The following is a 15,531-nucleotide window of genomic DNA, read 5'->3' as shown; positions in this document are numbered from 1 at the left end:
TTTACAGAAGTTACAACTGGAAATGATTAAAATGGTAAATTGAATAGTCATGTTTCTCATCAATATTTAAAAATTTTCTCCTAAATGTTTGTTCTACTGAATAGAGTCAGAAAGCGCCTTTGTTTCTTACCTTCATGATATCAAGCCGTTCCTCATCACAGCGTACAAAGACACTGGATGAAGATGAAAGTGGCAGTGATGTTGAAAGAGTCACAGCTTCTTGAGCAAGACGTCGAGCCCTGGCAGCACTGTTTGCATCACTTGCATTTTTCACCTGAGACATGTAGTGGTAATTTACTTTAAAAACTAGTTTTCCATCATCATCTTCAGAAACCATTTCAAATGTATCTAGAATAGTGAAAATAATATTTTTATTGCATTAGAAAAATAACGTTACTAATTGATTGATGTTGAATAGCGTGTCAAACTGATACCCATTGAAAAGTTACATTCCATGTAATCAAAACATATACTGCCCTTTCATGCCTCTTTTCTAGACAGTTTTGTGAGTTAATATAGTGACCACAAAAAATGAAGCATAAGCAGTACTGGGTAGAATCAAGTATAGTTCAGCAGGTTTATAAGCTTCCATGCACAACCATGTTAATGTACCTCAATTCTGATCTATAAAATGTACTGTTATTACAGACTAAGCACATTGTGGTCCTAAGGAATGAATAATAATTCTAGTCATGGATTCATTTGGAGCAGACTACCAACTATGTTTAATTTGGGAAAATATTCATAAAAATTAGAATGAGACCAGATTTTTTATCATTTGTCATTAAATGAAATTTGATACTTCATGCCAAAGGTGAAAAGATAGCACCACTAATTCTCCCAGCTACAGTCTCTCTGTTTTCATTGGCAATAAGCTGAAAATAAAACTGATACTAACATAAAAGCTAATGTAGCCAAAATGACAATAAGACCTCTATTTGTGACATAAAAACTACTCTCAAAATAACGAATGATTTGTCAAGCCACCTTCAATCCTAGTCCTGGCTTCTTTTTCTGAACCCCCACCACCCAAACTTGTATTTTGTGTAATAGAGGAATGGCAGTGAATTCCATAATTAAGGTTATGGGAGCCTTTCGACTAGAATACTGACTTTGATCCACCATTTAAATATTCTGAAAAAAAGAACTCTTCTGTCTGAAATTGTTCATGCTCTGAGGCAAGAGGCAAATTACTGGGGAAATGTTGAGTTTAATCTGAAAAGTGTTTTTTTGAGACAAGGGACCTAGAAAGAGTGCTTTTTCACTTCTGCAAGATGTGTTTGGGCAGGGGGGTGTTCGGGGTTTTTTTTTTTTGGACAAAGCAACTTGGTCTAAATACTACAGCTTTGTTTTGAAACATGAATTACTGTACTGTTTTCTTAGGGATGGGTGAAAAGCTTTGGATTTAGGATGCAAAGTTTTGAATCCTGGGACCCTCAAGAAGGTTTCTGTGATTATTACAAGCCCCTTGAAGGGTCTTGTAAATATTGGATTGGAAATTTTACAAGACCAAATATCCTACATGATTTCTAGTACTTGTTATTTGAAATACTGCAAGAATACTCTTTCATACAGTATTTTGACTCTTGGTCTTAGATGGCCAGATTTTTAGAATAGTTTTATTTTTTTCTGGAATCACATATTTCATGGACCCAGTCCTCCAAACCCTTAGTCATCCATGTGAATAGTCCCCACTGACATCAAATGGACTACTTCAGATTACTCATGTGAAGATTTATAGGACTGGAACACAATAATTGATCAAATAAAAAAAACAATTTTGTGTATGAGCCAGCAAGAGCATCTAGCAATAAATTGTATTTAAACAAATCTTTTTAATGCTACTCATACATTTTTTAGAAGTTCAGGAAACATTTTCCCGCAAAATTTTTTTACTGAAATGTTCATTAAAATTAATAAGAATTATCTTTAAAATATTACAGAAATCCACCGAAAAGGTTTGTATATATTTTCACTAATGAACCATGCTGGGAGACATGGAGGACAAATGCAAAGTTCTCTGCTTAAGTTATGGTTTATTTTGCTAACTGAGGGTCGGATCTTGGAACGGGATCCACATGGACAGACCGCTGTGCTAGAGTGGAGCCCTACCGAAGTCAATATGGGCCTAACCATACTGAGTTAGTTGCAGACTTTGGGCCTGAGGTAAGGTTTTTGCAAAGCCTAGGGCTGTGACCTCTGACATGGACCCATGTCCCTATTGGCTGTTGAAAGCTTGATGTGAGAATGGGATGAACTATCCACAGCCAACAATTTATGAACGAGTTTAGCCCCCCTTCTCTGTTTATGAATTATCCTTGAAAGACTGATTTTTTTTCCTAGTTTTTCTTTCATTATTATTAGAGTGGCTTATGTGAAAATATTTGAACCTACAGATAGCTCAGAAACTATTCACACAATGACTACTGCTATGATTATTCCCGATTCATAAAAATCACAGAAATGTAGGACTGGAAAGTACCTCAATAGTCATCAAATCCAATCTGCTGCATTGAGTCAGGACTAAGGCCTGGTCTACACTGAAAAGTTAGGTCGAGCCAGCTACATTGCTCAGGTGTGTGAGAAAAATCCACACACCAGAGCAGCATAGTTAAGCCGACCTAACCCTCGGTGTACACAGCACTAGAGCAACCAAAGAATTCTTCCATCAACCTACGTACCGCCTCTCAGGGAGGTGGATTACTTATGCAGATGGAAGATGACCTCATGCATAGATAGTGTCTACACTCAAGTGCTACAGTAGCATTTCAAGTATAGATAAGCCCCAAGTATTATCTAGACATCCCTGACAGGTGTTTACTAACCTGTTCTTAAAATCTGCCAATGACAGAATCCACAATCTTCCTGTGGAATTTGTTCCAGTGCTTAACTACCCTTACAGTTAGGAAGTTTTTCCTAATGTCTAACCTAAATCTCCCTTGCTGCTACTTGAAGACTGTTACCATATTCCCCCTCAGTCTTCTCTGCTCCAGACTAAACAAATTCAGTTTTTTCAATCTTTCCTTTTATGTCATGTTTTCTAGACCTTTTATAATTTTTGTTGCTCTCCTTTGGACTTTCTCTAAGTTGTCGACATCTTTCCCAAAGTGTGGTGCCCAGAACTGGACACAGTATTCCAGCTGAGGCCTTAATAGTGGTATGTAGAGTGGAAGAATTATGTCTCGTATCTTGTTTACAACAGTCCTGCTAATATATCCTGGAGTGCTGTTTGTTTTTTGGCAACATCATTACATTGTTGACTCATATTTAATTTGTGATCCACTGTAACCCCCAGATCCTTTTCTGGAGTACTCCTTCCTATGCAGTCATTTCCCGTTTTGTATTTGTGCACTGATTATTCCATCTTAAGTGTAGTACTTTACATTTGTCTTTACTGAATTTCATCCTAATGTATTTCATGCAATTATTAGTCACTTAAGTCCCATGTTATTGCTTCTTCATTCTACCAAACTCAGAGAGCTTACAAGAAGGCCCACAAAAATTTTTGGTGTGAATATCCAGTAACATGAATATTCATGACTAAGGCTGTTGATTAATCTCAGTTAACTCGCGCGCATAACTAAAAAAAAATTAATCATGGTTAAGTGCAGTTTTAATTGCACTATTAAATAATAATAAAATACCAATTGAAATTTATTATAAATATTTTTGGATTTTTTTCCACATTTTCAAACATATTGGTTTCAATTACAACACAGAATACGAAGTGTATAGTGTTCACTTTATATTATTTTTGATTACCATTCTCACAGTGCAAATATTTGTAAACAAAAGAAATAGTATCTTTCAATTCACCTCAGACAAGTACTGTAGTGCAATCTCTTTATCATGAAAGTGCAATTTACAAATGTAGAATTTTTGTTGTTACATAACTGCACTCAAAAACAAAAAAAAGTAAAACTTTATAGCCTACAAGTCCACTCAGTCCTACTTCTTGTCTTAGTAATAGGCTGAACAAACAAGTTTCTTTATATATATATATATATATATATATATATATATATATATATATATATATATATATATATATATATATATATATGGGAGACAATGCTTCTCGCTTCTTATTTACAATGTCACCTGAAAGTGAGAACAGGCATTCACATGGCCCTTTTGTAGCTGACTTTTGTTAAACAATCACACATTCCTTCATGCTTCGGCTACCGTTCCAGAGGACATGCTTTCATGCTGATGACGTGTTAATTAAATAATAATATGTTAATTAAATTTGTGACTGAACTCCTTGGGGAAGAATTGTATGTCTCTGGCTCTATTTTACCCGCATTCTGCCATATATCTCCTGTTATAGCAGTCTCTGATGATGACTCAGCATGTTGTTTGTTTTAAGAACACTTTCGCTGCAGATCTGACAAAATGCAAAGAAGGTACCAATGTGAGATTTCTAAAGATAGCTACAGCACTCGACCGAAGGTTTAGGAATCGGAAGTACCTTTCAAAATCTGAGAGGGATAGGGTGTGGAGAATGCTTTCAGAAGTCTTAAAAGAGCAACACTCTGATGCGGAAACTACAGAATCCGAACCACCAAAAAAAAAACCAACCTTCTGCTGGTGGCATCCGACTCAGATGATAAAAATGAACATACGTCGGTTCACACGGCTTTGGATCGTTATCAAGCAGAACCCATCATCAGCCTAGACGCATATCCTCTGGAATGGTGTTTGAAGCATGAAGGGACATATGAATCTTTAGCACATCTGGCACATAAGTATCTTGCAACACTGGCTACAATAGTGCCATGCAAATGCCTGTTCTCACTTTCAGGTGACAATGTAAACAAGAAGCGGGCAGCGTTATCTCCTGCAAACGTAAACAAAAACTTGTTTCTCTGAGCGATTGGCTGAACAAGAAGTAGGACTGAGTAGACTTATAGGCTCTAAAGTTTTACATTGTTTTATTTTTGAATGCAGGGTTTTTTGGCACACAATTCTATATTTGTAAGTTCAACTTTCATGATAAAGAGACTGCACTACAGTACTTGTATTAGGTGAATGGAAAAATACTATTTCTTTTATCTTGTTTACAGTGCAAATATTTGTAATCAAAAATAAATATAAAGTAAGCACCTTACACTTTGTATTCTGTGTTGTAACTGAAATCAATGTATTTGAAAAAGTAGAAAACATCCAAAAATATTTAAATAAATAGTATTCTATTATTAACAGCACGATTAGTCGTGATTAATTTTTGAATTGCTTGACAGCCCTATTCATGACACTCTCCACAAATGTATCTCTGAACAAAATATTGTCTTACAATTATTCATAGAAGCAAATAAGTTGGGTTAAACAGTTGTTTTTGCAGCATTTGTAATCCCCCCCACAAACATTTGAGAAATGATCATCATAGCATCTAAGAGCTTAGTCATGGACCAAGACCCCATCATGTTAGGTGCTGTACAGACACAGAACAAAGAGACTGTTCCTGTCCTATACAGTTTACAATTTAAATACAAGACACAAGAAAACAGAAGGATATAGAAAGATAGATGGGGGAAGCACCAGGAAACAAGGAGACAATGTTGGTCAGCAGTGGTCTCTGAGAACACACACACACACACACACACACACACACACACACAAAGATCATTTTGTAATTTGTATGTGAAACACCCTGTACTTAATATACTTGAACATAATTTAATGCAACTTACTACAACCTGAAAATGTGGATATGAGTAACTTTCTGCATAAATTTGTTAGTCTCTAAGATGCCACAAGTACTCCTCATTCTTTTTGCTGAAACTTTTCTGCGTGTGAACAGTCTACTGTCTGAAGTTATTCACATGTGCAAATCCTTCCTGGACTGAAGCCTCATTGTATGTTTTTAGATTTCTTCTTTCTACACAACATTACATAATATTAATATTTCTTAACTTACCAAACTGGAGTTTTTTCATGACAGCCACATACTTTTCTTCAAGGGACCTTAAAACAGACAAAGGCTTGGGCTTCACAGAAGCCTTTTTGGAGTATTCAGCCAACTTCTTTTCTGTTATATAAATATTTAAAAGTGATATATATTTTTCCACATAAGATTAAAATCTGATGTTTTCTCATTTACTAGTGGCTGGTTTGACAAGGATACTGAACACATATTCCCCACAAGTGATGACAAAATCAGCTCTTTATTTCAGATTAAGTTTTGCTTTACAAATAATGTAACTGTAAAGCTCAAACTATCAGCTTGCATTGTGAATTTAAGATAGTTTTCTTAACTTTTTATAAAATTCCATGTTTCCCTACCCTATAGACTTGAAGAAGACCACATATATTGTAAAATCAACGTTACCATAAGAGCTATTCATTTTTGGTTTCTTTAATTTCTGTATAGACACCAAATATTATATGAAATTTCTTCCATTTTAATCCTTAATTTAGGTTTTCTTTGTTCTGTACTTAATTTACTAAGAACTAACCTTTTATTCAAGAAGTTTAATTGCAACAGCAGATTTATTACTTTGTCAGCTTTTCTCATATTCATTTTCCTCTTAACATTAGACAAGATGTTACATAATTGTGATAAAAACTGGAAGATACAGCATTGTCCCTTACACTAACCAGTTTTGTATAATCTGACCAAGAATTTTAAAAACGAGTGCCAAAGTTTCCCAGGAAACTGCTGGTTGTTCAGCAGTTGTGAAAATCAAGCCATTTAAATCCAAAATTAAAGACTTAGGGACTAGATTCACAAAGCATTTCTATGCTAAGTGTTACAGTGCCTAACCTGTAGGCACTTTGATACCAAGTGGAATCTACAGCCCTGAATTAGGCACTTAGGCTCCCGATGCAATGTAGAGGGAGCGAGATCGATGACTAAGAATGGGATCCACAAAAGCTGGCACACTGAACTGGGAGCTGCCTAAACTAGTCAACAGGAAATTCCAAAGGGAGGGGTGAGTCCTAAGCCATCCCCTTCAAAGGGACTTGGACACCAATCTCTGCTTGGGAATCATTGCGGTGAACCCTTTTCCGGAGGTAGGCGCCTAAGCTGCTGTTGTGGTTTTTGTTTGGGGTGGGGTGTGGTGTTTTTTGTTTGTTTTTGCAAGAAATGCAGGAGGTGGCAGCCCCTTACAACCTTTAGCCCAGTGGTTAGGGCACTCACACAGAATGTGGGATCCCCAGGTTCAATTCCCCCCCCTTCTACCTTATGTGGAGAAGGGATCTGAACTTAAGTTTCCCACTTCTAAGGTGGCTGCCCTAGCCACTGGAGTAGAGACCCATTCTCTCTCTGAGGCCCAATGCATGCTGAATTATTTATTACTTAGTGGAACAGCTTCAACTGGAAATATTGAGAAAGACTCATATCAGAATATCCCATAGCTCAGTGGTTAAGGGACTCACCTGACAGGTGGGATACCCATATTCAAATCCCTTTTCCAGATCAGGCAGAGGAGAGAATTTTTTCTGGATCTTCCACATCCTGGATGAGTGCCCTAACCACTGAGATAAAGTACAAAGAGGCCGCCTCCTCCTCCTCATCCCCCTGCTATTTTGTAGGAGATTAAGGGTGCTCTGAGCATGCATACTGGAGTGAGCGCCACAGGTGAGACAGGCAGGGGCATGCCTACTTTGAGGATCCCGCTGAGGCATATGCATGAGATGCTAGAGGCACCTGGATGCTAAACGGTGGCAGCTCACTGGATAAAACTTAGGGAAGTTTAATGGTAGAACTGCAAGGGACTAGGGACTTTAGACACATTTAGACATCTGCAGGGTTACATGGCATCTGAGCGGAGATTTTGAGGATCTCAGTGTGCCTAAATATTGGACTTAGGCACCTTAAATGGCAGTTGGGCATCTAAGTCCTAGGAGTCTAACTTCTGGCATCCATTTTTTAAAATCTTGGCCTCTGAATTTTATGTCAACAAGCATGCTAAAAATCCTATGTACAGTATTAATCAACATATTGACTATTTTATTTTATTTTACCTTGATTTGCTTGGCGCAAACTGGTGGTAGCAGCATAAACTATCTCAGCAGTCTTCTGGATGTCTGGTACCAAAAGCGTCAGCCCCTCTGGCTCTTGATCAGAAGCATCTGGTTTTACTCCTGCTTTAGCTTTTTCTTTTTTAGACCTGTTTGTTGAAACGAAATCGGGGGGAGGGGGAGAGGTTATAGGACTGTAATCAGACACAGTATTCAGAAAGCTGGCTATTACTGACAATGGGTAAAAACATTAGCACTAAAAACAACAAAGCCTTTTTGAAATGCAAATGTGTCACCACATCTACCGTGAAATATGATAAAAACTGAATTGTTTCCTTTAAATATCACAGTCATTAGCATATGGTCTTGACTGGACCAGCAAAAATGTGTGTTTTGGGTACAACAAAATGAAGTTTGAAGAAAGACAAAACAATATACTGAAATAACAGTGTCTTGCTCCAGCAGTAAAGTTGTTTGTAATAAACTATATGACATTTTTCATTTTCAAAGTACTTTACCAAAAATTAATATAGAAATCCAATACAAAAACATTTGAAGGTCCCAAACCAACATTGGGTCTCCCTGCACAGAGCTCAGAGCAGGATTAGGTCCTAAAATGTGTAACCTTTTTCCCCTACATTATAATGTTCTCTCAAAGTTTTCTTAAAGTAATAAAAATAATGAAAAAATGAACATTAAAAAGTTTCAATATTTAATCTACATTTATGTACATCTGTTCAGCCTGATGTGAATAAAAATGGCCAACTTATGAGTTTTAGAATAAAAAAATTACAGATACTTAAATAGTGTACAATAGCATTGCTATTTTATATAAAAGTAGCAAAGGTAAATGACTGTCATTTTAACCAAACTTTTAATCTTGCCAACCCACCAATAGTTTACATCTGCATATAAATAGGCTCTTGAAGAGAAAGCATGAGACTAAATTATTTAGTGTGTATATTTTCAAAATTTGTAAATTAAGTTCTAATATGCATATGCACTGAACCCTATATAAACCATTACAGATTTTAATATGGGCACTTCACAAAATCATTTTCATTTAGTTCCAGTGAGTTTTTTGCTTCTCTGTAAATCTTTGTTTTAAAAGCAGCAGCTGTTCATTTTAAGATTCAAACAAGATTAACAGCCATACCACCACTTGTTTCCTGTTTTTCTATTATCATAGGCATCAGTATAACAAAAAGATGCTTATGTAAGTAGAAATTAGCAATTTAATGCTTTGATGCTCCAAACTACTACTCTTTTCTTTTCTTTTTTTCCTTTTTTGTGTGTGCAATCACTGAATACTTCAGACTCTCTGTATATTTTAAAACAGGCTGAAATTGTGTTAATACTGTTCCTAAAATATTCAACAATGAGGAAATTATGGTGATATTTAAGGTCTTTGAACCTCATCAAATAAAACTATCCCTAGAGTATGTTAACAACAAAGTTAATTTATTGTAGCAACACTGATTTTTCCTTGTACCAGACTTTTTTGTTCAGAATGATCCTGACCTATTGTTTTCTTAAAAGAAATACTGGATTTTCAAGAGTACTATTGAGGGGAAAGAAGGGAGCTAAGCAACACACACTATTAACGCCACAGGAAGATATTTTTAAATGCACAAAAGGCAGTTGAGGTGCCTAACTCCCACCATGTGTGCTTTTCAAAATCTCCACCTTAGTCTTTTGCTTGTAGAGATATAGACCAAGATTTTAAAAAATGGGAGCCTAAAGCTAGGTTCCTAAATCTGTATTTTGGTACATAAAAAAGTGGAGAAATTTTCTGAAGTGCTGAGCCTCTGATACAGGGGTGGGCAAACTTTTTGGCCCGAGGGCCACATCTGGATATGGAAATTGTATGACAAGCCATGAATGCTCATGAAATTGGGGGTTGGGAGGGTGTGAGGGCTCCGGTGGGAGGTGTGGGCTCTGGGGTGCGGCCAGAAATGAGGAGATCAGGGAGTGGGAGTGGGCTCCAGGCTGGGGCTGCGGTATGGGGAGGAGTGACGGTTCTGGGGTGGGGCTGAGGATACAGGGTTGGGGGTGCAGGAGGGTGATCCAGGCTGGGACCGAGGGATTCGGAGGGCGGGAGGGGGATTGGGGTGGGGTAGGGGGTTGGAGCATGGGAGGGGGTCAGGGTGCAGGCTCTGGGGTGTGCTTACCTCCAGCAGCTCCCAGAAGCAACAGCATGTCCCCCCTTTGGCTCCTACGCGGAGGCACGGCCAGGCAGCTCCACACGCTGCCCCATCCGCAGGCGTCACCCCTGCAGATCCCACTGGCCCTGGTTCCTGGCCAATGGGAGCTATGGGGGCGGCATTTGGGGCAGAGGCAGCGTGCAGACCCCCCTGTCTGCCCTATGTACAGGAGCCAGAAGGGGGACATGCTGCTGCTGCTTTTGGGAGCCGAGGCAAGGCTCTGACCCCGCTCCCCGGCCGGAACCTACTCCCCAGCGGGAGCTCGAGGGCCGGATTAAAAAATCTGAAGGCCTGAATTTGGCCCCCGGGCCGTAGTTTGTCCAACCCTGCTCTAATAGCACCAAGTGAAGGCCACAGATTGGCTCTTGAATTCAGAATTCTCAAGCTGCTTGCAAGGAGAAAAAAAAAAAAAAAAAAAGACTGCACCTCAGCTTTTCAAGATTTTCAAAACCCTCAAGATTTACAAGAAAGAAAAATATGCCAAAGGCAAAGAAAATGTGTCTGGTCAAGCTACTGAAAGGGAAATTATTGTTTTAAAAATTATTTCAAAAAACCCTCTTCAAAACAGGTTAGTAGGGGCTCTATTCTCCATAATAAATCTCATATATTTTACTTTAGATTTGGAAAAGCTAAACTTCTTCAATTTTAATTTTAAAACAAATTGTAAATAAATGTATAGGCCCTAATTCAGCAAAGCACTTAAGCACGTGTTTGAAGACTAAGAAAAAGAACCAAAAACATACAGTGAACTCTAAAAAACAGTTCAACACCAGTAATACTTAATTTAGAAGATGTTTTGTTAGCTAGATAATAAGTGTAAGAAAGAAAATTTAAAAAAGAGGAATAATTAGACAAACATAAATATCAGTTTTCAGTATCAATAAATTCCCTTTCTCTGCCTGCCTCCCTTTCCTGAGCGTTAAGCATCTTAACATGCAAAACTATTTGTTTCATCACAAACAAACAATAGTGCCTTGTGATGTGGGGCTTTTATTCTGCTCAGGTGGGATAAAGGGATCTTTAAAGAATAGAAACAGACCCACTGGAGAATCTTTCCATAGAACAGAATTTCCCACATGGGTTAGGGTTGGCAGAATGACCCTATTCTGCCACCCTCAACACCACCACCCCACAACCTCTAGTTCTTCACAATTGGTGTAATGCTCATACAGGGCTGTTACAAGTTGATACATCTTAGAGCAGCTCCAAGGCTGCTGTAACTAGTGTGCCAGGGCCAGAATTCAGGATGTGCAAAGAGCCACCTCTCACACTCTCTCCTCCTCTACCCAAATGTTTAATAAAGGTATTGATAAATGACCAGGTTGCTGCCCTGCAGATTTCCTCAGTTGAAGCATAACCTTTCTGCCCAGGATGTCATCAGAAATCTTGCAGAGTGTGCTTTGATTCCTTCAGGAATAGGTTTGCTGAATGCCTTGTATAGTTTGAAGAGGTTTGCACAATACCTAACAATCCATCTGGTCAGGGATTGTTTGCATGCCCAAAGACTGTGGCATTTTGGCAAAAACAAAACAAACAAGGAGCACGACTGCAAGATCTTTAGAGCTATACATATATCCAGATTGTGCGACAGCAGAATGCTGTGAATTTGGACAGAACAATGGGAAGATCACTTCCATGTGAAGCATGGAAAGATAAATTCAAATTTATGAATCTATACAAGTCTGACATATTATTATGGGGACCAAACCGTTCACTCAGTCGGCCGGTGTGTATATATGCACAATAACCTCTAACTTTAACATTTGGCCAGGTTCAGTTTTTACTTTATCACTCTGTTATAACAGAACTTTATATGGTGCATGTAATTTTTGGAAGTATCTCAGTTTATCCTTAATGCGTCCCACTCTGTTAAACCTCCCAAATTCTTTTAAAATCTCTTCTGTATTCTGTTCAAAAGGAAAGTTATATATACATTTGGCAATCTGCATTTGCCAACTGCTATTCTTCCCCAGCACATTCTCCATTATTTCAAAACTCTACTGTAGTGGTTCTCAACTGGGGGTCTGCATCCCTGAGGGGCCTCAAGCAGGAAACCAGAGCCCGAGCCTCATCTCCCATGCGGCTAAAACCCCAAGCCCTGGCACCCAGCACCATGGGCCTGAAGCCAGGAGCCCCAGCAGCCCCCACCATGGCGGTGAAGCCGGGAGCCCTTGGGGAGCAGTAATCACAGGGGACTCCTCCTGACGCACAGCCTCTAGGTACCCCCTCCCAAAACCCTGAGTTACCCTCCTGCCTGCACACAGTCCCCAGCTATCCCTTCCCTGCACCCTGAGGTACCCCACTACCAGCACACAGCACTGAACCATCATGTCATAAGCGAAGACTGACCTGCCCTGGAGTGGGGAGTGGAAGGCTGAAATAGAGGCCAAGTGAAATAGAGGCCATTAATCAATGGCAGGGATAACCCTTGGAGATTGAGGGTCAGAAGGATCGCCTGCAGTGAGGCCCGTTCAACCCAGATACTTGGTTTGAGGACCAGCACGTGAACCTTTTCCATTTGGCCAGGTAGGTCACTTTAGTGGAAGGCTCTCTGCTACCCAACAAGACATGTTGGCCCCAGGCCAAACATTCCTGTTCTTCCACATTCAGTCATGCAGTAACCAGGCTGTCAAGTGCAGCACCACCAGGTTTGGGGGCAGAAGACTGCTGTGGTTCTGGGACAGCAGATTCAGCTAGAGAGACAGCTGCAGTGGGGTGGCTACCGAAAGATCCAGCTGTGTGCTGAACCAGTGCTGGCGAGACCAAGCCAGGCTATCAGGATTACTTTCACTTTGTCATGTTTGATCTTCATAAGGACTCTGTTGATCAAGGGCACTGGGGGGAAGGTATACATCAAAGCCCCCGATCATAGGAGCAAAAAGGCTTCCAACAGAGAGCCCCTGTTCACCCACCCCGAATCGAGCACCTGAGGAGTTTCCCACCTCTGGAAGATGACACCGACCACCTCCAGATGGAGCAACCACTCGTGTGACAAGAAGAGAAGGTCATGCTGAGGCAATCTGCAAACACATTCCTGGCCCCAGGATGGTGTGCGACCACCAGATGAATGGCATGCTGCACACAGATGTCCCAAAGGTGGAGAGCTTCTTGGCAAAAGGTTGACAACCTAGCTCTGCGTTCTCTGTTGATGTAATAAATTGCAGCGGTATTGTCAGTCAGGACCTGTACCACCTTGCCTTCTAGATGGGACAGGAAAGCCTGGCAAGCCAGGTGAACCGCTTTGTGCTTCCTGATGTTTATGTGGAGGGAATCGATCTTCCCGCAACCAGTAGCACTGCATGCTGAGCTCACCCATGTGGGCTCCCCAGACCAGATCCGAGGCAACAGAAACCAGGATCAGCGATGGGAAAGGGGACGCGAAGGGAACTCCTTCCAACACCAATCGAGGATCCAACCACCAATCCAGGGACGACTATATACGATCCGGCACCAACTATCAGGTCTAGATCGTGTCTGTTGGGGATGTAGATTGACTCCAACCATGCTTGCAGTGGCTGGAGATGGAGCCTAACATAATGGACCATGTAAATGGACACTGCCATGTGGCCTAACAACCTCAGGCAGGTGCGAGCAGGGGTCCTTCAATGGGAGATCAGCTTATCTGACATTGTCTGGAAACAGGCCTCCGGAAGGAAGGCACTGGAGTAGAGGACCGCCCCTATGAACTGTACCCGTTGTTACCGGTCTTAACGTCAATTTCTTTTTGTTTATCAACAGGCCCAGGTTGTGACAGGTGGAACATACCCGATCAAGGCTCCATTGCACCTGTTCCCGAGATCTGTCCTTGATGAGCCAATCGTTGAGGTACGGGTAAACCTGGACACCTCAGCATCTCAGGCAAGCAGCCACCAGCGCTATTCATTTTGTGAACACCCTTGGGGCCGACAAGAGGACAAAGGGCAGTGCCGTGAACTGGAAATGGTGGCTGCCCACTGCAAAATAGAGGAACTATCTGTGGCCTTGGAAGATGGAGATATGGAAATAAGTGTCCTTCAAATCAAGGGCAGAGTACCAGTCTCCCAGATCCATGCAGGGAATAATGGAGGCCAGGGAGGCCATGCCAAACTTCAACTTCTTGAGAGATTTGTTGAGGCACTGAGTGTCCAGAATGGGTCTTAGACTCCCTTTTGCTTTCAGGCTTGAAATAATGGGAACAGAACCCTTTTCCTCTCATTTCCTAAGGGACCTCCTCCACTGCCCCCAGCTGCAGGAGGTTCTCAACCTCCTGAATGAGGAATTGCTCATGGGAAAGATCCCTGAAGAAGAACCACGAGGGGTTGGGGGCAGAGAATTGCAGTGTGGGGGCAAGAAATACAATTTCTAGCACACAGCGATCCGAGGTTACCCACAACTAGACCAAACGGCAGGGGTGTAGGCGGTTGAGGAAAGAAAGAGGTGTACCCAGGAAGTTGACTGGGGCTTTGCTCTTGAGCTCACCCTCAAAATGAGCGCTTCTGGCCCCCATAATGCTTTGCCGGGTCAGGTTGCGCAGGTGAACAGGAAGAGGAAGGGGGGCAACGACTAAAACTCGTGTCCCTATCCCTTCTCCTTGCAGATCCCTGCTGATGTTGCCAGGGCTTTAGAGGCAGAGGGTGGCTGGAACTGCTTCCTCGCTGATTGAGATGTTTGCAGACCCAGCGAGCAGAGGGCGGCCCGAGTGTCCTTCAATCCATGCAGCCTTGCATCCACTGGTTCTGCAAAGAGACCATTCCCATCAAGTGGGAGGTCCTGGATGGAGGACTGCATCTCCTGGGACAGGCCCATGGTTTGAAGCCAAGAATTATGCCTCATGACCACCGCTGAAGCGACCACCCTGGCCGCAGAATTGGCAGAGTCCCACGCCATTTGGAGGGAAACATCTTGCTGCTGTTGTACCCTCCACAACTAGGGCCCCGAACTCTTGTGCCAAATCCTGGGGCAGGGAATCCTTGAACTTATGGAGGGAGTCCCATAAGTTGAAGTTATATCTCCCCAAAAGAGCCTCGTGGTTTGCAAGCCTGAACTGAAGGCTGGCCATTCAATAAATTTTCCTTCTAAAAAGGTCCAACCTCTTGGCTTTCTTATTGTGGAGGTAGAACTGGTTTGCCCCATTTGTCTCTCTCATTGGCTGTAGAAATGACCAGCGACCCCAGAGGCCGATGGGTGTACAAGTATTCAAACCCCTTGGCTGGGATGAAATACTTTTCCGCCTTCTTGGAGGTGGGTGGGATTGAAGACGGAGTTTGCCAGAAGACTGGCTATCTTTAAGACCCCATTGTGCACCGGAAGTGTGACATGCACAGGGGTTGATGCGGAGAGCACATTAAACAAGGTGTCCGACTGCTCTGTCATCTCCTCC

At 41.3% G+C, this 15,531-nt stretch overlaps 1 protein-coding gene across 1 annotated transcript in view; it reads right to left on the bottom strand.

The window, feature by feature from the left end:
* BIRC6 (baculoviral IAP repeat containing 6) overlaps positions 1-15,531 on the bottom strand; it is a 342,876-nt gene that overhangs the window by 35,842 nt on the left and 291,503 nt on the right. Inside the window, 3 exon segments of the mRNA XM_038394017.2 lie at positions 131-348; positions 5,921-6,031; positions 7,972-8,117. Coding sequence (XP_038249945.2) covers positions 131-348; positions 5,921-6,031; positions 7,972-8,117 — 475 coding nt within the window.

This window comes from Dermochelys coriacea, chromosome 3 (genome assembly GCF_009764565.3).
Source record: "Dermochelys coriacea isolate rDerCor1 chromosome 3, rDerCor1.pri.v4, whole genome shotgun sequence".
In the NCBI taxonomy this organism is placed as follows: Eukaryota; Metazoa; Chordata; order Testudines; family Dermochelyidae; genus Dermochelys; species Dermochelys coriacea.
Note: the sequence above shows the minus strand (reverse complement) of the source record. Positions and strands in the feature narration are given on the sequence as shown.